General features: G+C 42.5%; 1 protein-coding gene across 1 annotated transcript; it reads left to right on the top strand.

Moving 5' to 3' along the window:
* The first annotated feature begins 300 nt into the window (after positions 1–300).
* AMOTL2 (angiomotin like 2) lies at positions 301–11,952 on the top strand. Its single transcript, XM_069727926.1, has 10 exons — positions 301–559; positions 1,997–2,793; positions 3,838–3,991; positions 4,830–4,974; positions 5,375–5,467; positions 7,284–7,579; positions 7,672–7,967; positions 8,058–8,242; positions 8,370–8,513; positions 10,696–11,952. The coding sequence occupies exons 2-10, from the start codon at positions 2,105–2,107 to the stop codon at positions 10,752–10,754; spliced, it is 2,061 nt and encodes a 686-aa protein (XP_069584027.1). The 5' UTR covers positions 301–559; positions 1,997–2,104; the 3' UTR covers positions 10,755–11,952.
* The last annotated feature ends 9,610 nt before the right edge of the window (positions 11,953–21,562 follow it).

Raw genomic sequence — 21,562 nt, 5'->3', positions numbered from 1 at the left:
TTACAGTCTGCACACATTATCATCACTGTCCCCGTTGGGGCTCACAATCTAAATTCCCTATCAGTATGTCTTTGTAGTATTAACATTGAGAAAAGTAGTAATAATATTAATGTTATGCTCGGGGGTATAGAGCAGCTCCATGGTTTTCCTCTCTTTTTGTGCCATGCATTGACCTATTTTGATGGAGTTTGGGATTCTGCAGCAATTCTGCTCTTTGTCTCTCTCCCCTTCCAGTATGGCCAGCGCAGCAGGGGATGACACCGCCCCTAGTGGGATGTAGGGGTATGTGCAGCTCCTGGAGAGAGTGAGGGTGGAGAGCACAGAACCAGGAGGAGAGGGAGGCAGAGAGGAGGGGCAGGAGAAAGGTTATGTGTGGTTAGAGCTGTTATCCCAGGGGGAGCCTGAAACTCTCACATTCCTGGCATAGCCCAGCTAGTGAGGCAGCAGCAGAGAGCTAGGAGAGCAGAGAGCTGCTGAGAGAGTCAGTGTGCTCTGAGCTCCCAGGCTGTGCACAGCTCCACACACCAAGGACACATGCTGCCACATTGGGGATGATCTGGTGAGTGCACACTGGCCTTCCATGGTTTGGGATTGTAACATGGATGTGTTTTGTTTGTTTGTTTGTTTGTTTGTTTTTATTCTATTTTTCTGCAACAATATGTTTTTTGGCATTTTGCAATTGTTACTATTTTTTATTCCAATGGTTTTTTTTAACTTGTTACATTTTAATGTGTTAATAACCTGCATAATACAAGGAAGCAATGAACATATGTTACATAGTTACATAGTGATACCTCTATATTACCTTAGCTGTTATGCATGTGGGTTTATTTATTATATTGTTTATTTATAATATATTATTTATGATCTATCTAAACATGAGCCCCATAGATTGTGCGTATTTATAGGACTGGTCTCTTGTTGGTCTGGATGGCATGCATTGAGTTTTTGCGATGCGTTTGTCTTTTTTGACTATAGTGTTGTGATAATTCTGCTCGGTATGCTTCGTTTACGATGGAAGGGTTAACAATGGCGCATTCTTTCATGGGGAGAGAAGGACAGAAATGCAGGTGTTTGGTCACCCCTAGCAATGGCTTAGGAATTTGTAGGGTATTTTTTTTTTGTTATTGTTCTTATTTTGAGTGCAGGCTTTTGTATGGTTGTGGCCGGGCTGCAATCCGCAAAGAATGTCAATTGCAACACAAAGAGACCGGTGATGTCAGACTGTAGATATTTCTGAGGTGGTAGTATCTCCTACGCGTGGAAAACAGCTTTGGGCATTAAAAATCCACAACTTGTGGCCTTTAAACTTATCATGTTGTTGACAGCAATTTGTAAAATGTGGACTATATTTTTTTTAATTGATCGTTACATATTAAAATTATGATATGTGTCCACCTGGAAACCACAGGGCATGGCCGAAAAGTAGAAAATGCAAAATGTAAAATTCCAATTTTTCCTAATAAATGTGAGATGTTTCCATAGATAAAACAATGTATGGTTTGTTGTTCAACTTCAACTAAGATTTCTGGTATTCGGCTACAAAACCGAAGCTGCAGGGGGGCATACCAAAGAAATACTGGACCTTATCTCTTTAGAAAAAAAGGGGAGGGAGAATTCCAATCATTAATACAGCCCACTTGCTTAAAACAGGTCAAAAGTCTTACCTCTCCAGGTTACTGTGAGGCAGCGGGGTGTTAGGGACCAGAGCAGTGGATTGGTATTTGCGATTAACCACGAAAGGTACCTTCAAGGTCAATCCTTTGCTGCTCAATGCTCAGGAATAACAAGGGTTCCTCAACCTCCAGCAGTGTCCTCTAATGTTATCTAATCCATTGACATTGCAAAATTTTGGTAAATTAAATAGTTTGAAAAGAAAAAATGCAGATGATGTAATGATATATCTATATATATATATCTCTCTCTCTCAAAAAGCAAGATGAGCGTAGACCAGTAACACGTTCCTATTGTAATATGTTGTTTCTTCCATTCACAGGCTGCTATCACAAGAGCCTTAGATCAGCAGAAGATTCGGGGAAAAGGATTATCCAACATTTTTTCTTTTCCTATTGTGGGATATATATTTATTTTTTTTTGAGCAAGAATGAGAACAGCGGAGGATTCGTCTGGAACAGTCCTACACCGTCTTATTCAGGAGCAACTGAGATATGGGACTCTGAGTGAGAATCGCACATTGTTGGCCATTCAACAGCAAGCTTTGAGGGGCGGTGGGGTCAGTGGAAGCCCCAGGTCATCACTTGAAAGCCTTGAACAAGAGGAGATGCAGGGGAGCCCTTCAACAAGGCAGGAACCTCAAGGGCAGGAACATCATTGTGACCATTTCTACTTGGAGAACCCTATGTACAAAGCTTATGAGTTCCAACATAAGGGTGAGGAGCTCCCAACCTATGATGAAGCCAAAGCTGCCCTTGCTCAATATTATGCAGCTCAAAATGTCCAGAATGTTGAACATGTTCCTCATAGGCAGGACCAGTCCCTTATGGAGCTGAAGCATGGTCATGTAAGGTCTCTAAGTGAGAGGCTGCTGCAGATGTCTCTTGAACGTAATGGTGTCAAGTCTCAAAACCTCATAAGCTCCTCACACAGCTTCCCTCAACTTTCTAAGCAATACCAGTTATCAGTAGCTCGTGGACAACAAGATGGAGTAGTACACTACAGAAATGCTCCACCTGAGTATCCAACTTACAACCAACCTGAGCAGATGAGCGGGTATGTTCCCGAACAAAGGCGATATCCTGGAGATCTCCCATTGTACCATCAGCCTGATATCAGGTAAACACATATAATATAAAAACCATTGTTCTATTTCCTGTGAAGTCTAACATGGCCCATAATAATTCTTTCTTCTATCTGAGAGCCCATAAACCAGACTTCAAACAATTGTCAGTCTGAATTGTGCCTGTCTACATAGATGTATTCGGCCGCACAGACAGACCAACATTGTATTGAAAGCTACATCAAAGGCGGATATAAAAAATCTCTGTAAACTCTGGTCTTTGGTATATAAAAGAGATCCCTGACAAGAAAGCTTGAACTGGGGGGCTCCGACAATTCTGCATTGTTCACACAGGAAGAGATAAGCAAAGGCAGGAAGTGGCTCCGAGAAATGCCGATAGTAATGAAGGAATATTTTCAGCCTCTTAGTAAAAGAATTTTCTCCCTTGTTAGTTCTTGTAACCCCTTTGGCAGCAACGACGATTAGTCCCATTAACGGAAATGCCATCCCCATTGTGAGGGCCATTATGAATTCCTAAAGTTCCAGTCAACGAACAGTAAAAAGGAAGATGTATTATTCTGGCTTTAGGCCGTGCACCTACATCCACCACCTTCCTTCCAGACGTTGGTATCCGGGCTAGCTCTGGAATGGCATTTAGCTCATAAGGAGGATCAATAATTAATACATTAGGTAATTACATTCATAGGAAATTACAAGCATACTCCGGACCTGAGCTAGAATCTTGGAGTAATTAGATGGCCGGCTCTGGCGTAAAGGTTCAGCTTAGTCTCAGGCTAATTAATTATTTCTGGGAGTCGGTGCATTAATTTCGGAGACGCTTGGAAAGATGCTGCTTTGTGTAGGTTGTACAAGACCGTACAGGCCCCACATACAAGTTAATGCTAATCTCTTGGTAGCGTTATAAAAGCAGTTCCCAATGTAAGGTGAAGTCATTTGGTTATTTTGGGACAGGAAGGAAGCACTATCAATCTGCATTTACATTTGGAATCGATTTGCATCATAAAACAAGTAACGATCTGTTTGCTAAGCTTGATAAATGCAGGAATATCTGACTTAACATTCTCATTTCTTCCTTGCAGGACAATGCCAGATCCTAATGTACAATATGGCCAAATGGCATCCTTCAATGCAGCGGGTAACCACATGGCTCGCATGGACGCCTTGCTGCGAGAAAATGAAAAGTTGCGCAGAGAACTTGAAACGTACAGCGAAAAGGCAGTCCGGATCCAAAAGGTAAAGTCAATGTTATAAGAAGACTCCTGGCACATGTCACGAGTGTACCCAGCTGTCTTTCCTGTCTGGTGCACCAGGCCCTACATTTTTGGAAAAGCCATTAGTGTCCATAATTTGATTCCCATCAACAAACAGTTTATTGTAAAGGTTCTCCAGCTGGTCACAGAGGGTGGGGTGTCTACCCCTCTCGGTTTCGTTTTGTCAACCCTTTCACTTTCTGAGCACCAAGGTCCACCCCCCCCCCCTCCCCATAGCCTCCCCTTTAACAGCTGCGAAGACTCTTTGCACAATGAGGCAGCTATGAGCCATTTGTTAAAGGCACACGTAGAGCTGAAGGCCGCTGACAGTTGCTTGGGTTTTGTGTTCTGCTTGAGCTGACCTGATGTGGCATAAATGAGCCATTGTGTGCGGATGAAAAGGTGCCTGTGTTAGGAAGGCCTCAGCTGTAAGGAGCGGGGAGGGGGTGCCAGCCCCTCAGCAAATGTGTAATCCAGACGGGCAGGTGGCATAAAGTCTACAGACATAATCAGTGTTTAAATAAGGAGCCATGGTGCTGTCTAGGCCCTTTAAAACTATTTAGAAACCGGGCGTAATGAGATCACTCCGGGAATCCTGTTCGGTTTGAAGGATTGAGGCGAAAACTAGACTTTAGAGAACCTTTTGGAATATTATGAGTATAATATTAAATATACAGTATATATATATATATATATATATATATATATATATATATATATATAATATATATATACTAATAGATCTATGATGGAAGTATATAATATTAATTAATCTTCAATCAACATTACAGACTATTAATTTCTCTCCATTTTTTTTTCAGCTGGAGACCGAAATTCAGCGAATCTCTGAAGCCTATGACAGCCTCATGAAAGCCTCTTCCAAGAGGGAATCACTTGAGACCACCATGAGGACCAAGATGGAAGAAGAAATGAGACGCATGCAAGACTTTAACCGAGACCTGAGAGGTGAGGGAAGAGGAGACTAAAAGAGAGGCTCCTACCCCCTGTAACAGGCCATGTCATGGTCTGTCAATCATCATTACCTTCTCACAATGGATATTAGCGTTAAGTGAGTGTACTCAGGCTCTTAAGACTATCAAGTCCTTGAAAAGCCATGTAAGAGAACTAAGACGTAGAAAAAACAATGGAGTCTACTGCCAAAGCTCATTAACCTAGATATCCTTTGTGTTAATTGGAGTCTCCACTGCGCTATATATGGGTTATTTTTTGGAAGAAGACCTTGTCACTAGAGAGGCAGCCTCTGAAATAAGGTGGCGGGATGAGCTGAGGATAAAGTAGAATAAGAATGTGTTTCATCCAGGCAGAATTGTAAGGACTAAAATTCATTTTTGTGGTTTTTCTTTAGAACGACTGGAATCTGCAAACAAACAGCTGGCAGCCAGGAGTCTGGAGAGCCGAGAGGACAACCAGGGGACTGTATCCAAGCTGCTCGCTCAATGTAAGTTAGACTTTTGCAAATCAATCCTAAAATTAGTTGTAGAACTACTTTCAAAACTACAACCTCAGTTCTGTTGCAAAACCTTTGCTATGGAAAACGAGAATCCAGTATAATCCTTCAGTCCCTGTTAGGAACTGTGTGAGTTGAGAAGTGGTGAATGTCTTCTTATTCAGCCCCTGTTACACACACTGAAAATATTACACGTCTATTGCTAAGAGTTCATAAACAAGTGAGTCTCAACCTGACCACTGTGTACGTGGGATCTGGCCTGACGCACTTCTGAGGATACAGCGGAGGTGTGTCCATTCTTTGCTTCCTGAAGAAAAGGCTATGTTTCTTTAGCAAACAAACAGAGTTCAATGTGACCTGAATTCTTGGCATTCCAGTAGCTGAGCGTCCCCATCCCCCCTTTTCTTAGCTTTAGAAAAGTGGAGGGAAAAAACACAGTAGATTCCATAAATGGCTAGCACGGCAGGGGTTAACAGGATAAGTTCTGTAGTTAGTGTAGTGAAAAAATGTCTTGCTCTACAAACTGGAAAAAACGAATGTCACGAGGAAGTAGATATATTGAAGTAATAGAAAATACCATACAACGGTTCTGTGTGACTTTCTGCATTATTATCAGTATTTCATTCTGTCATGTTACAGGATAGGTGATAGAAGTATGACTGGTGGAGGACCTAGCGCTGACCCTGAGAATTGGGGACACGTGTCCCTCACATTAATGGAGCAGTTGTGTGCATGCCTGACCACCTCTCTATTCACTTTCTACAGGAGTGATGGTCACGCATGCGCACTGCAGCTTTATTCACAGGGAATTTCGGGATCCCGGGTCTTGGGATACGTGGGGGGTCATCTGTCCCCATATGAATGGAGTGGTAGTGGGCACTGTCTATAATAGTGGTAGTCCCGCATGCACACCCCAGCTTCATTCACATGAGATTTTAGGATTCCCATTCTTGGGATCGTTAGAGACTGGCCGTGGGCTCTCCCGACCCGAGCGTGACCGCTTCATATATTTCTATGCATCTGTCATGCTCAAGTTTGAAGAACCACCGGCCTGGCTGTGCACTGCGTTCGGGTCTTGTTTCGATTTTCTACACCCATCTAACTGCACCCTTAGCTAATAACTATTGTTTGTAGGATAACCCCCTTTAAGGATTCAGTAGCTTCAGCCATAAGGCTGATCCAAGTTCCTATGCATTTTTATTATATATACTTGATACATTTTTATTGCCCAGACCAATGTATTTCCCAATGTTGGAGAGCTGGGAACACCACCAGAGAAAACTGGTCTTACCAGGATATACATCCTTGAGCTGTTATGTCCTTGGTGTCTGGCTTCCCCAAAGCCTGGGAACCTGAATGTTTGCTTAACCTTTTCATGGAAGAGTGAAGTAGCAGTCAAGTTTAACATATTCTTAGGAATATTCTTGTTAGGTCATTCCACATAGAGACAAAGCTCTTGTAAACATGTTCGGATCTCACGGGCCTCTTGGCTGTTTACAGAGCTTATCGTACTTCTCAGGTCTCTTCTTTTTTGTTTGCCAAGTCTCCTAAACCTAGCTGGGATCCCCAGCTCTGAGGGAACGTTACTGGCTTGTAGGCTACGTGCAGCTGTTATACTGAACTCCACTCACCACTTCATTGTTAAACTTGCCTTGTATTTGTTTATGCACTGCACTTCCCACCAGGGACAGGTTCTTATTATGAGTGGTTCATTTTAACCTGTTCCATGAATTGCGTTCACCCTACCTAATGAAGAGATTACTGATAATTTCAGGTTTATTAATTATATTATTGTAATTGCATGCAGGTCGTGAACAGCAGCAGGAGAAGGAGAAGCTGGAGAGAGAGGTCATCCTCCTGCGTAGTGCCAATGAGGACCAGCGGAGGAGAGCAGAGCTTTTGGAAAAAGCCCTTAGTAATGCCCAGTCCACCGCAGCGCGAACAGAAGATGAACTCCGCAAGAAAAGGGCATATGTAGAAAAGGTGGAGAGACTACAACAAGCATTAAGCCAACTTCAAGCTGCCTGCGAAAAGAGAGAACAACTGGAATTGCGTCTGAGGACGAGACTGGAGCAGGAGTTGAAAAATTTAAGGGCTCAACAGGTAGGGAGGACTGTAGTGCACCATTTTTTACATTGAGTGTATATAGTATTACCTACAAGAGAAACTCATATTTTGTTTTTTTCTTCAAACAGAGACAACCACTGTCACAGAATGGAGGTCAATCTCCTGAGCTCTCTGTCCAAGTATTGTCTGAGCAGCTGAGGGAAAAAGAGGAAAGGATCTTGGCACTAGAAGCTGACATGACCAAGTGGGAGCAAAAGTACTTAGAAGAACGCACTATGCGCCAGTTTGCAATGGATGCTGCTGCCACTGCTGCCGCTCAGCGAGATACTACCATCATCAATCACTCCCCTCGCCACTCCCCAAACAATAGCTTCAACGAGGATCTGCTAATGGTCAACCACAGGCATCAAGAGATGGAAAACAGGTATGCTGACTATTCCATATTGCTATACTTGGGTGACTGGTATCCTCTCTTCTCTTCTTTAATAATTTTTTCCATGTTTTTCCTATGTAGAATCAAAGCTCTACATGCCCAGATACTAGAGAAAGATGCAGTGATCAAAGTCTTGCAGCAGCGTAAACCCCACCAGGGCCCATTACGGCCGGCGAAATCTGTGCCCTCCATTTTCACACTATCTGTATCAACTCCAAATTCAACGGCTGGAGATCGACAAGCCAACGTGTCACAAGTGTTAGCAGGTGATTACTTGTGTATATTACTTACACGTCTCAAGACAGCTGGACATGATATTTTAACCATCTGATGTGCATGTACCTCCTGGAATCAGAAAATAACACTCATCATTGCCTTATGTTTCCTTTCTAGTCAGCCAATCAAACTGTTCGCCACCTGCCAATGCCAACATCTTACCCGTGCACTCGAAACATGGCAGCAAAGATGGCAGCACCCAGACGGAGTGTTCAACTCAAGTCACTTACTCCTTTCTGGATAATAACACTTCTTCATTGGGTAAGTCTAGTGTCCATTTTGGATATTTTTTTATTTACTTGCATTAATTTATTTTTTACGGTTGGTTTGTAACCTCCGACGGCTTCATTTCTGTCAATTGAGATCCCACAAAATATTATGGACTTTCGGAAAGGTGTGTTCTTGGCACACACATCCCTAAACACTACCACAGTAAACATTGTATGCTGACCCATGGAATAAGGCAAAAGGAAAAAAAGCTCACCACACTTGCTTGTATGCTCCGAACTGGAGTACTTGAAACCGGTGGGTACCAAAGCCTGCTTGTGGAGCACAGCAAACCATGACTAAAACAATGACTTAATGCGGCACAACCATCTAGTGAGATAAAGACGTCTTTATTTGTTATCCGTTAAAACAAGTGGATCCATACAAATTGCAGTTGTATTTGTTAGTTTTAACGGATAACAAGATTTTATCATACCGGGTGGTTGTGCCACATTACATTCGCCCGTTGACAAGGCTTTCATTGGCTCGCCAGAAGTCTTCACACCACTATAATGCAAGTGTGGACATAGTGTCCCTTGAACAAGCCTGTATTCTTTCATTGCTGATACTCGGGAGACGTTTCGCAACGGCAGAAGCTGCACTCGCTCACCTCCCCTCCCCCAGGCTGAGCCTGTGCCGAGCCTTGCATAGCTGAGAGCTTTCTCCTCTCACAATCCCTGCCAAGGCTTGGCCTCCCTTGGTGATGACTAATGCCAATGAATCTCAGCTATGCAGCTGGGAACAGAATGCAGGTGTGAGGCCAAAAGATTGAACGAAGAAGAGGGGGAAGGGGGTAGAGAAGATGTCCCATGCATCAGAGAATACATTATTGATCTCGCCTGCACTTGCGTTACAATCAATCCTCATTACACCATAGGGTGATATCTAAAATATGTTAAGGAGATGAATGTTACGTGCTCTGCCCTAGTTCCCACAAGTTCCCTGACTAGCAAAAAAAATGTTGTCCGGTCACTAGAAATAACCTCCTCCTCCAGTTTGAGTGGCACTAAGAAGCTTTATGTCTTAAGAACAATTAGTCAATAGATTCTTTAAGGTTTTCCTCATATTTCTCACATTCCCATTACTTCAGAGTAACCTCACCATAAAGATACAGTCTGTCTGCTCACCACGTAAGGCCACAGACATGTCTGGAATGTCTCCCCACCACTACCACCACTTCACGATCCAGCCAAAGAAAATAGACCATTGTGACCCAGTGCGCTCGTTTTTGAAATCTTGAGCAACAGCGCTACATACATCATCCCAGACAAACCCTTTCACACTACAAGGAAGGCCCACTGTCCCGGCTTCACTCCTCATTACAATTCATTGTATGGAATTCGGTCCTCTTTTATGTGGCCACATATTAACATGACTGATCACATGCTTGTCTCATCATCTGTGCATTCAATGGCCTTTGTAAAGGGTGAATCAGAGAATGGAATCGCTCGGGTGCATAGCTACTGCTTAGATGGATAAAATCCACTCATGCATAGACAATCTGCTTTCATGCTGACAGGACATCCAGTGAATGTATATTAATATCTGTCCGCCTGCTGCTCCTCATGTCCTGGCATCTGAAATATTACAATGTAGTGTGTCCAATACATAAGAAATGTGTAACTATCAAGTCAGCTTCATATTTTACATTATCTTAATGATTTTTTCATGACCAGTTTGTTTTTGTGTTCCAATGGCTGACTTCTATCTCACCTGTCCTCCAGCTGGCATACACGCATGTTTGTGTGGACAGAGAGGAATTAAAGCTGAATTTACAGAGAAAAATAATCATGAACGAGCTTTCTTAAGAACGCTTGTTTCACGATAGTCTTCCAGTGTAAACAGGTTGCTGATCATCTGAGGAATGAAAAGAAAGCTTGATCATAGGGTGAAATCATTTTTTTGCTCATTGCAAAACATCATCATTTTCGGCGGTGCGTCATCCTGATAGGGAATTTAGATTGTGAGCCACATCGGGGACAGTGATGATAATGTGTGCAAAAACTGTAAAGCGCTGCGGAATATGTTAGCGCTATATAAAAATAAAGATTATTATTACTATTTAATGTTTAACCCATCCCCATTAGTTTGGACAACTTTACCTTCATCCAACCACTTATTCATTTTTCTGATGAGCTTCTGTATGTTAATGTATTTTTTTATTTTTGTTTTACAGAACCTGAGTCTACTGCTAAAAGCTCCAACATTTCTGAAATGGTAGAAATCCTCATCTGAGTTGGGGGTAACACCCAAATGTTGTTAAAGTCTTACACGACCAGGAAGCATAGCCGGTTGATCAATTGTAGGTTACAGGAAATGAATCCTGCGCTGCAACTATGAGGCAGTCTTAACGCCAGAAGATGTGTTCAGCTTGGAAGCTCCAACCTAAACTGCAGATGGACTTTAGAGTTGTGTGAGCACTGGCTTCTCAGAAGACAAGAAGATTGAGTAAGACCTCCTTACATTTTCACCCATCTGAAGTTGAAGATGCTTACCAACTTCAATAAATGTGATACAGTATCTGATCTTTTGGAACTGCAACTCAACCATAAGACTTTGATTTATGTGGAAACAGACTCTGGGAGGGGGAGATGAATAAAGTCTACTTTTGGCTTTCGAAAGCCAAGGGCCAATTCCTGTTGCTGCTAGAAATACCTACAAAAATGTAGGGGTTTGAAGTGGTTTAAAGTTGTCGGACTCTCGTCCCAAACATTTGTCATGTACATACTTATGTGTTTATTTTTATAAGTTTTCTTCTGTTGATTCTCGAGTTATATTTATACATCTACGTTTCTGTCTTGTTCATACCTTCTGCGGTCTACTTTGATCGATGTTCTACCAAGGGTCAATACATGAGGTAAGCCTCATAGGTTGATACTTACAAAAAGTTCACATAAGTACAAGCCAAATATTATTCCTTGTACATCTCCACTAGATCGTATATCGTATTTATTTTATATTTTAAAACCCCTTTCCCTTACTCCGACCCTTCCCTTTCTCATTGGGTTGCTGTTGCTGGTCAACAGTGGTCGTTTTTTGATTTCTCTTCTTGTACATTGTTTACAAAATTAGATCAGAAGAAAATTGCAAAACGCAATTTACTAAAGATTTTTTTCTAGTAATTTTCACCCCATCCTCCACCCCTTTGACATCAGAATGGGTTACAAATGTAATATATATTTTTTTTGTATTGGTATTTCTGCCTATCTGCGCTGTGAAAGTCTGTTTTATTCCAAAGATGTATGAATCTGATATATATTTTTTGTGAGTTTACTTAAGTTATCGAAAGTATTTAAAGATGTAAGCGTGGCTGTTGTTTCTTAATATTATTCGCTTCATGTATGCTGCCTGGATGCCATCTGGTTCTGCTGTTGCAGACCAGGATTTTGTTATTTTAAATATGAAATTAAATAAATTTTAAAAGTGAAAAGAAGTTTTGTATGACTTAATATAATTTCTTTATTACAACGGAGTTGTATGCCTCGCTCAAAACTTAGAGGGCAATGGATGTAGTGATGATTAATTTCAGTAGGAAAGAAGAAAATTTAGCTCCAAGGATCTGATAAAGTGGTAGTTGGCTGTATTGAATATATCACGAAAATCGGACAAGAGACAAGTACAAAAAGCAACGCGTTTCGGATCATGAGGAAGCATAGGATATGCTATGAAGAAAAGTGATCTGAAACATGTTGCTTTTTTGTAATTGTGTCTTGTCTGATTTTTTAGGTATATTCAATAAGGATGACCTTCATTTTATTGGATTGTGGGAGCTGGAATTTCTGTTCCTTTTCATTGCTACACATAGACCGTGTGATCCATGCACCTAGTGGTGAGTTAGTTGGACTTTTATTTTTTTCTATGTGATTCAAAATCCCCCCAAAAATCATGTACCTCCCATGCAGAGATTTCAAATATATGTTTTTCATGAAAAAATAGATCGTCAGTAACAGATTAGTGGAGGTCCGACTCCCGGCTGATTGAAAGTGCACAGGAAACGGCACTGCACCGTACGGCATGTGGTGGCTGCTAATGGTATTTTTAATACCAGACACAGTCTATGGGCAAGAGTGGCTCTGATTCTACAAAACAGAATACTGAGCACTTTTTATGGCCTGTAAAAATAATCTTCAAATGATGAAGTCACGCTGTTGTGTTCAAAGAAAAAAAAACTGTTTTCATTCCCAAATGGGGTATGGATGATGTGTGTAGGCAACAGATGGACCTCCAAAAATATTCTTACAAAAATAACAAATATTTCCTATATGTGACATAGTCATTCAGAAATAGACTGCCTCAACTTCTATGTCTTGAAAGTTAGCCGCTCAAGAAGAATTCTAAAAAAACATGACGCGACATCTCCACTCCTAGCTTTAACAGCTGAATGGAAGAAACGAAGCAAAAATTCCAACCTTTCATAATCAGAGGAGCTATAAGTGAGCAAATATGCCGAGATGTGTTTACACATTCCTGTGCTAGTGCCCTTCCCCGTCTGCCAAGACTTTATTCACCCTCATGTCTGCATCCCTTCCTCCCTACTACAGCTCCTGATTTATTCATGTCTTACCTTCTTCGTGCTGAATCAGTGAATTTACCACAAAGTAACCTATGTTCTCCCTATGAAGTCATGCTAAACTAATCTTGTGTCTACAAGACTGGGGAGTTCCACCACTCCTCTTGGGCTATCTGCACAAAAGCTGTTCTACCCTGTATGCACACATGGATTTTTCCTCTCTGAACCCTGTTCACACAGGTTATATACAGATGATCAGGTTTTTAAATACATCAGATAGGGATTGCATACATTAGTTAGGACTGCTCTGATAAGGGTATACCGTGAAGATTGGTAGAGCAGCTTAGTATACATTTTTTGCAAAAAACGTATCAACCAAATACCCTGTTTTTTACATCTTTTACTAGCACTTGCGGATTACTGCAACATTTTTTCAAACTGAGTGTTTTTGGTTTTACTATTCTCTTTTGTGTCTTCATTAAACTAATCTTTGGTAGAGTTTGATGTATCTTTAAAAAAAAAATATTGGGTTTGAATAGTTTCTAAATAGTGGTCAGAGACTATATTCTGGTAGCACTAAGTGTTGGGTGGCACACATGTTTGCCTATACAGTTGAGTGGTGGCAGACTAGTAGTGTTGCACATTGCCCTCTCGCCATAAACCATGGAGCTTCTCCCAATTTTCCCAAGCTATAGTTAAACGTTCCTATAGGCACTCATTCACCTAACATAGGAAAAAGTATTTTCTCTAGGCCTTCGTCTGGCCGGTACCTATCAGCATCCCTTTGGTTTCACGGTATAAAAAAGCACAGCAAACTGTGCCACAGCAAAAAAGTACTTTGTGTAATATGTTTATTACAGTGGGTCCATTTGGTGGACAGATGCCTAGGTAGCCATCCAGACTGTGGCCACCATCAGGCCTATATTTCCAGAGTGTGTGTGCACCCAATAGTAGCCATAAATCAAGAGATCGCCGTATTTAAAGTTAAAAATGGTGATACAAAAGTGTTCAAAGATTATGCCAACTGTGAACTGCAACTACAAAGCGTATTGTACCACTTAAAGCCACTGTAACCATCAAATGTTAAGGGGACTGAAACTCTGTCGCACGTCAATATATTCTGCAATGCTTTACAAAGGTTTTAGGCTCTGTTCAATCTTTTGTGACAAAATTCAGTCTAAATGGAATTACTTATAACCAAACGAGTAAAAAAGACAGATAAATGGGATTGTAGTAGCGTTGTCAACACATTTTTTCTCCTTGTCTGTTCAATTTTGGAGTCATTTTAACTTTAAAATGGTTGACCAAGATCTCTCTATTATACAGAGTCTGAGAGTGCTACAAAAATAATAAAAACCACATGTGCACTGATCAACTATGCAGTGGCCACTAGCCTACAGCACTGGCCACTAGCCTACAGAAGACCAGCAGGGACCTAGCCACTGGTACTGAGGAATGATGGAGGATAGCTAAGTGCCTATCAAATGGTCAAGTGCTGCTCTTCCGTACTACTGACTTGGTAACCTGCCGGTCTCCTCATTGTCTTCTTTGGTCATCATTGCATCCACTTATTGGACTGGAAGAGGAAGTGAGGAGATCAGCGGGAAACCTGGGCAGCCATAGTGAGGCATGGTGGAGACTAGGTAGGTGAGTAGACATCCCCTCTAAGCTAAGGATATGAGTAATCTGACTGAATACCTGATAACCTAATTTAATAGACTGGAGTTGTAAAGCAATGTAACCATAACAAGTCTGTCTGGATGACTAATTATGGTTAATTCTTGCCTGCTAATTATTTTCATTCTGTCCTGGTTGCTGTTTTGCTCAGCAGCATTAAGTCACTACAGTGTCAATCAAAATTATTCAATCTTCAATGCAAATTAGGGTTATTAGCATAATATACAAATTTCTTGTTGTTTGTAATAAAACAAAGAAACAAGAACACTGTAGATAGCGCAACACAACTAATATAACAAGGGGTTTGATCATAGTGGTGGTATTAGCAAAATCAGACCAATTTTCTTGGGTGAGAGAATCAAAATTATTCAATCTTCAATGCAAATTAGGGTTATTAGCATAATATACAAATTTCTTGTTGTTTGTAATAAAACAAAGAAACAAGAACACTGTAGATAGCGCAACACAACTAATATAACAAGGGGTTTGATCATAGTGGTGGTATTAGCAAAATCAGACCAATTTTCTTGGGTGAGAGAATACATGGTCATGGGACCATAGCCTAAATAGGATCCTTCATAAAAAGTACATATGTTGCAAATCAGGTGTTGTCTCAAGCATCTAATCAAGCGCTTCATTAGTAGCATCATGGAACCGAGGGGTATGTTCACATAGCAATTGTGAAGGCGTTTTTGAAACAAATCCTCCCTAAATTGATAAGTTTAAAGGGACTCTGTCACCTGAATTTGGCGGGACTGGTTTTGGGTCATATGGGCGGAGTTTTCGGGTGTTTGATTCACCCTTTCCTTACCCGCTGGCTGCATGCTGGCTGCAATATTGGATTGAAGTTCATTCTCTGTCCTCCATAGTACACGCCTGCGCAAAGCAATCTTGCCTTGTGCAGGCGTGTACTATGGAGGACATAGAATGAACTTCAATCCAATATTGCAGCCAGCATGCAGCCAACTGGCAAGGAAAGGGTGAATCAAACACCCGAAAACTCCGCCCATATGACCCAAAACCAGTCCCGCCAAATTCAGGTGACAGGTTCCCTTTAAGGTCACTCTGTGTGACTGGAGACTTCTGAATCCTCCCAGGGCACGCAGTGGTTTGCCAGGAACATGTGTTCTATGAGGGAGACCACCATTACAAAATAAACTATTTACTCAATGGGAACTTGGTAGGGAATATATACAGGAGGTGGTGGACACACAACTTCACAAATGTTTTCTTCACAACATGGAGCATTTTCCCACACAGTTTTGATTGCTACCTCTTTACTCTCTTTACTTGTTCTCTGTATTCACCATTTCCTACTACTTCATCACAACCCAGCTTGAGACTACAGTTCAGCTTAGAAAGAGTCCTTTACTCAACCCGTGGTTCTGCGTCTTCTTTCACCTTAGGGGAGATATGGTGCCAAAATAGCCAATACGTATCTTCTCTAATACTGACGCTCAGTAACTCCGCCCAGCATTACCCACTATACATCTTGTGTACTCAGTCCTGTCACCTTCGTGAGTTATAAACTCTAGGTCTTACTGCTAGGCATCACTCTCAGGACCCATCTCCAAAGAATCACTCTGTCTCTCAGTCACTTTTCCTCTTTACTGCTCCGGATCACGCTATCTCTCCTGGTCTCCTCTCACTTTATTGACACCTTAGAATGTGGTACTACTCACATTGGACCTTAGCTCCTTTCTCTATGCACTCTAGACCCCATCTGACAATCTAACAGGGAACTGTCTTTTGTCCCTTCAAATTATCCCCTCCCACTCTGTGCTAGTCCCAAACATTTACTCTCACTGTCCTGTCAACTACATGTTGCTGGGCAGAATACAATAACCAACACCATAGCATATTTCACAGTTCACATTACACATATTCTTCAAGGTGGAACATGGGCAGCATTTCCATCTCCTTACATTTGCGTTATGGATATTCTTGGCCAGAACCCATCTTATATTGAAAGAGGCCGCATCTCGTCTAGTGACGCAGCCGTCCAGTGGGGGCAGCCATCTAGTGGATCTCGCCCACTAAAAGTGTATGGCGCGACTAGTAGGGCTGTGGCTGGTAATATGCATAACCTACACGTTCCTGCCGGTCTCGGCTCAGAAACCGGTGAATGTGTGTGCGCTGGGGGAATTCAGAAGTCTGCAGTCACATGGAGTGAGTGCAGACATTAATTTCGACTGGCCAACAACCCCTTTAACCCTGGAGCAGTTAAAAGAAGTGGAAGCTGTACGGTTTCTTAATAGATGATACAGGGAAAAGATGTCGGATTAAAGATGTTGTGTGCACATAGCCACATTCTGCGCCACAAACTTCTTGAAAAGCTCTGTGCGCTCATAGCCTACTACTAACCTGTCATTTTTCTTACGGAATAATGTTGCTTCTATTAGTTCTTATCCACTGAGATTGCATGCTGTTATATGCATCTTCCACTTCAAAGTGTCACTCAAAATATCCAGGAAACGTTTTTTTGCAAACCTGCCAGGAATATCTACTGAAGATCCCCCGACTTATTTTGCTTCAGCACCAAGCAAATGACATTCTTGTCCTCACTTCCCGACATTCCACAAGCAACCATCCAGTCTGGTGCCTGCAAACTATGTCCAACCGCCCAAAAGGGAAACACTCTTATTAGCACCAAGAATGCTATTCTCTCATCTTTTCTAGCACTTTGTGACTTGTCGTTGACAATTATGTCAGCAGTGCTGGGATTTGTAGTCTCATATAACACTTTTCTCAATATATATTATATACAGTATATACAGTATATATATATATATATATATATATATATATATATACTGTATATAGTATATATATATAATGATAAATGATAGTTTTGTGCATTTACAATGGTAAGTTTTAATTTTGATCAAACTTTCAGAAATGAATGCGTCAAAGTGATAATGCAGCAGTGCACGCAGGTGTCAGCTCTTCACAAGGGTAATTTACGATTTTAGATGTTCTTCCATTGTTTACATAGATTTATTATGTGGATGCTGGTTTCTTGCCATGTAGAAAATCGTACAGATCTGTGTGTGCCTGAAATAGAGAAATGAGAGTGTGAACCCGACTGAGGGCAGGAGTCTGATGAGTCCTGACCGCGTATGCCGAGTACGGTCTTTTCCTACGTATGTAACCTAACCACCAAGACTGCCCACCGCCCCAACCTTTCCTTAAATAAAACATAACCAATTATTCGTTTGGATATTTTGGCCACAGCGGCCAACTTTTATTAACAAAATTAACATAACATAAATACAACAGTATAAATTCGAGGGGAGGGTTCTTGGAGCTAAAAAGATCTGGCAAAACCCCACAAGATAAGATCGACCACCATATTACCCTCAGCCGTGAAAACCAGCTCGAGGGCACCGTACATCCCGTTCCGGGAAGAGAAGAAACCACCAACAGCTCCCAGGGTAAAACCCCGTCCAGAGCCCATACCAAAATGCCAGATCCAACCCTACCACATTTTAAATTGCCTGTAATTATGCTCCAATTCCTTCCCCCAACCAATCAGCGTCAACTCCAAGAACCCCCACCCCCCCACAGCCACTGTGACAATAAATGAATAAAAATGCAATTAATGACCAAACCCCCGCATACCAAGTGTAAACCCAAATTGTCCTTTTTTTTTTTTTTTTTATATAACTTCCTTCGCCATATCAATATATAAACTCTGCCCCACAATTCCCCCCCCCCTCGTTAAACAAAAAAACCCCAAACACAAGCCTACAAGGGAGGGTGGGTGGGTCTTCCTTCTCTTGGATCAAGGTAGGGAATGGCGGTTTTCCCGCACTTTCCCTACTACCTCCCCCTTCTAAACCCCTCCCCCCTTTCCTTTCTCCTATCCCCAGCCGGAGCATCATTTAAAAAAGACCACCCGGCTCAAAGCAGTCATGGGGGGCCTCCTCCCAGCTGCGCTTTGTTCCAGCCCCCATCTGGAGTTTAATTATTGTGTTGACTGATGTAGCGCCAACATAATCGGCAGCTCCGCACAGACACCATGATTACTTTCCCCACTGGGGCTCACAATCTAAATTCCCTATGAGAATGTCCTTGGAGTGTGGGAGGAAACCGAATTATTCGGAGAACAATATATGAACTCCATGCCGATCTTGTCTTTTGGAATTTGAACCCAGAACTCGGGGCTAGGGTTGAGCGAAACGGATCGGTCAATTTCAGAAATCGCCGACTTTTGGCAAAGTCGGGTTTCGTGAAACCTGACCCGATCCCACAGTGGGATCGGCCATGAGGTCGGCGATCTGCGCGCCAAAGTCACGTTTCGTATGACGCTTTAAGCGCCATTTCTCAGCCAATGAAGGTGCATGCAGAGTGTGGGCAGCGTGATGACATAGGTCTCGGTCCCCACCATCTTAGAGAAGGGCATGACAGTGATTGGCTTGCTTTCTGTGGCGTCACAGGGGCTATAAAGGGGCGTGCACGCCGACCGCCATCTTACTTCTGCCGATCTGAGCATAGGGAGAGGTGTTGCTGCAGTTAGTCAGAAGCAGGGATAGCGTTAGGGAGGGAAGATTAACCCCCAAACCACTTGTGCTGTAGCAATTTCCACTGTCCAACACCACCTTTTCTTTGCAGGGACAGTGTTTTTTTTTGGGGGGGTGCATCAGCTCTGTAGCTTCTTAGGCTGCATTATAAGGCTCCCTGATAGCTGCACTGCTGTGTGTACGCCGCTGTGCAAACCAACTGTCTTTTTCAAAGCAAAAATCCTGTTGCTCCTTTCTGCACAGTTCTCTTGTTTGTTTGTCCACACTCTTTTTGTGCAGCAGTGCTTTTTATTGCTGCCATACTTGTCCTTTGATCATTGTATGGCGATTGAAATTCTACTCCAGCCCTTGTATTTTTTGATATATCTGCCAGCCACGTTCTGCCTTGTCCATTGTGTGGTGTAGTACACAGTGCCTTTTTTTTTCCTGCAGTCTCCCATCCCCCCCAAAAAAAGGGACCTTTACATTGCCACTAAGTGGATCTACGTGAGTTCTGTTTGGCGTATATCTGCCAGCCACGTTCTGCCTTGTCCATTGTGTGGTGTAATACACAGTGCCTTTTTTTTTCCTGCAGTCTCCCATACCCCCCCAAAAAAGGGAGCTTTACATTGCCACTAAGTGGATCTACGTGAGTTCTTTTTGGCGTATATCTGCCAGCCACGTTCTGCCTTGCCCATTGTGTGGTGTAATACACAGGGCCTGTTATTTCCTGCAGTCTCCCCCCCCCCCAAAAAAAAGGGAGCTTTAAATTGCCACTAAGTGGATCTACGTGAGTTCTGTGTGGCGTATATCTGCCAGCCACGTTCTGCCTTGCCCATTGTGTGGTGTAATATACAGGGCCTGGTTTTTCCTGCAGTCTCCCCCCAACAAAATAAAAAGGGAGCTTTACATTGCCACTAAGTGGATCTACGTGAGTTCTGTGTGGCGTATATCTGCCAGCCACGTTCTGCCTTGTCCATTGTGTGGTGTAATACACAGGGTCAGTATTTTCCTGCAGTCTCCCCCCAACAAAATAAAAAGGGAGCTTTAAATAGCCACTAAGTGGATCTATGTGAGTTCTGTTTGGTGTATATCTGCCAGCCACGTTCTGCCTTGTCCATTGTGTGGTGTAATACACAGGGCCTTTTTTTTCCTGCAGTCTCCCATCCCCCCAAAAAAGGGAGATTTACATTGCCACTAAGTTGATCTACGTGAGTTCTGTTTGGCGTATATCTGCCAGCCGCGTTCTGCCTTGTCCATTGTGTGGTGTATTACACAGGGCCTGTTTTTTCCTGCAGTCTCCCCCCAACAAAGTAAAAAGGGAGCATTAAATTGCCACTAAGTGGATCTGCGTGAGTTCTGTGTGGCGTATATCTGCCAGCTACGTTCTGCCTTGTCCATTGTGTGGTGTAATATACAGGGCTTGTTTTTTCCTGCAGTCTCTCAGCAACAAAATAAAAAGGGAGCTTTAAATTGCCACTAAGTGGATCTATGTGAGTTCTGTGTGGCATATATCTGCCAGCCACGTTCTGCCTTGTCCATTGTGTGGTGTAATACACAGGGCCTTTTTTTCCTGCAGTCTCCCATCCCCAAAAAAAGGGAGCTTTACATTGCCACTAAGTGTATCTACGTGAGTTCTGTTTGGCCTTGTCCATTGTGTGGTGTAATACACAGGGCCTGTTTTTTCCTGCAGTCTTCTGTCCAAAAAAAAAGGGAGCATTACATTACCACTAAGTGGATCTACGTGAGTTCTGTGTGGCGTATATCTGCCAGCCACGTTCTGCCTTCTCCATTGTGTGGTGTAATACACAGTGCCTTTTTTTTCCTGCAGTCTCCCATCCCCCCCCAAAAAGGGAGCTTTACATTGCCACTAAGTGGATCTACGTGAGTTCTGTTTGGCGTATATCTGCCAGCCACGTTCTGCCTTGTCTATTGTGTTGTGTAATACACAGGGCCTGTTTTTACCTGCAGTCTCCCATCCCCCCCAAAAAAGGGAGCTTTACATGGCCACTAAGTGGATCTACGTGAGTTCTGTTTGTCGTATATCTGCCAGCCACGTTCTGCCTTGTCCATTGTGTGGTGTAATACACAGGGCCTGTTTTTTCCTGCAGTCTCCCCCCAACAAAATAAAAAGGGAGCTTTAAATAGCCACTAAGTGGATCTATGTGAGTTCTGTTTGGTGTATATCTGCCAGCCACGTTCTGCCTTGTCCATTGTGTGGTATAATACACAGGGCCTGTTTATTCCTGAAGTCTCCCCCCAACAAAATAAAAAAGGAGCTTTAAATTGCCACTAAGTGGATCTACGCGAGTTCTGTTTGGCATATATCTGCCAGCCACGTTCTGCCTTGTCCA

Source organism: Ranitomeya imitator, chromosome 5 (assembly GCF_032444005.1).
Source record: "Ranitomeya imitator isolate aRanImi1 chromosome 5, aRanImi1.pri, whole genome shotgun sequence".
Taxonomy (NCBI): domain Eukaryota; kingdom Metazoa; phylum Chordata; class Amphibia; order Anura; family Dendrobatidae; genus Ranitomeya; species Ranitomeya imitator.
This window is presented reverse-complemented; position numbering and strand designations above follow the sequence as displayed.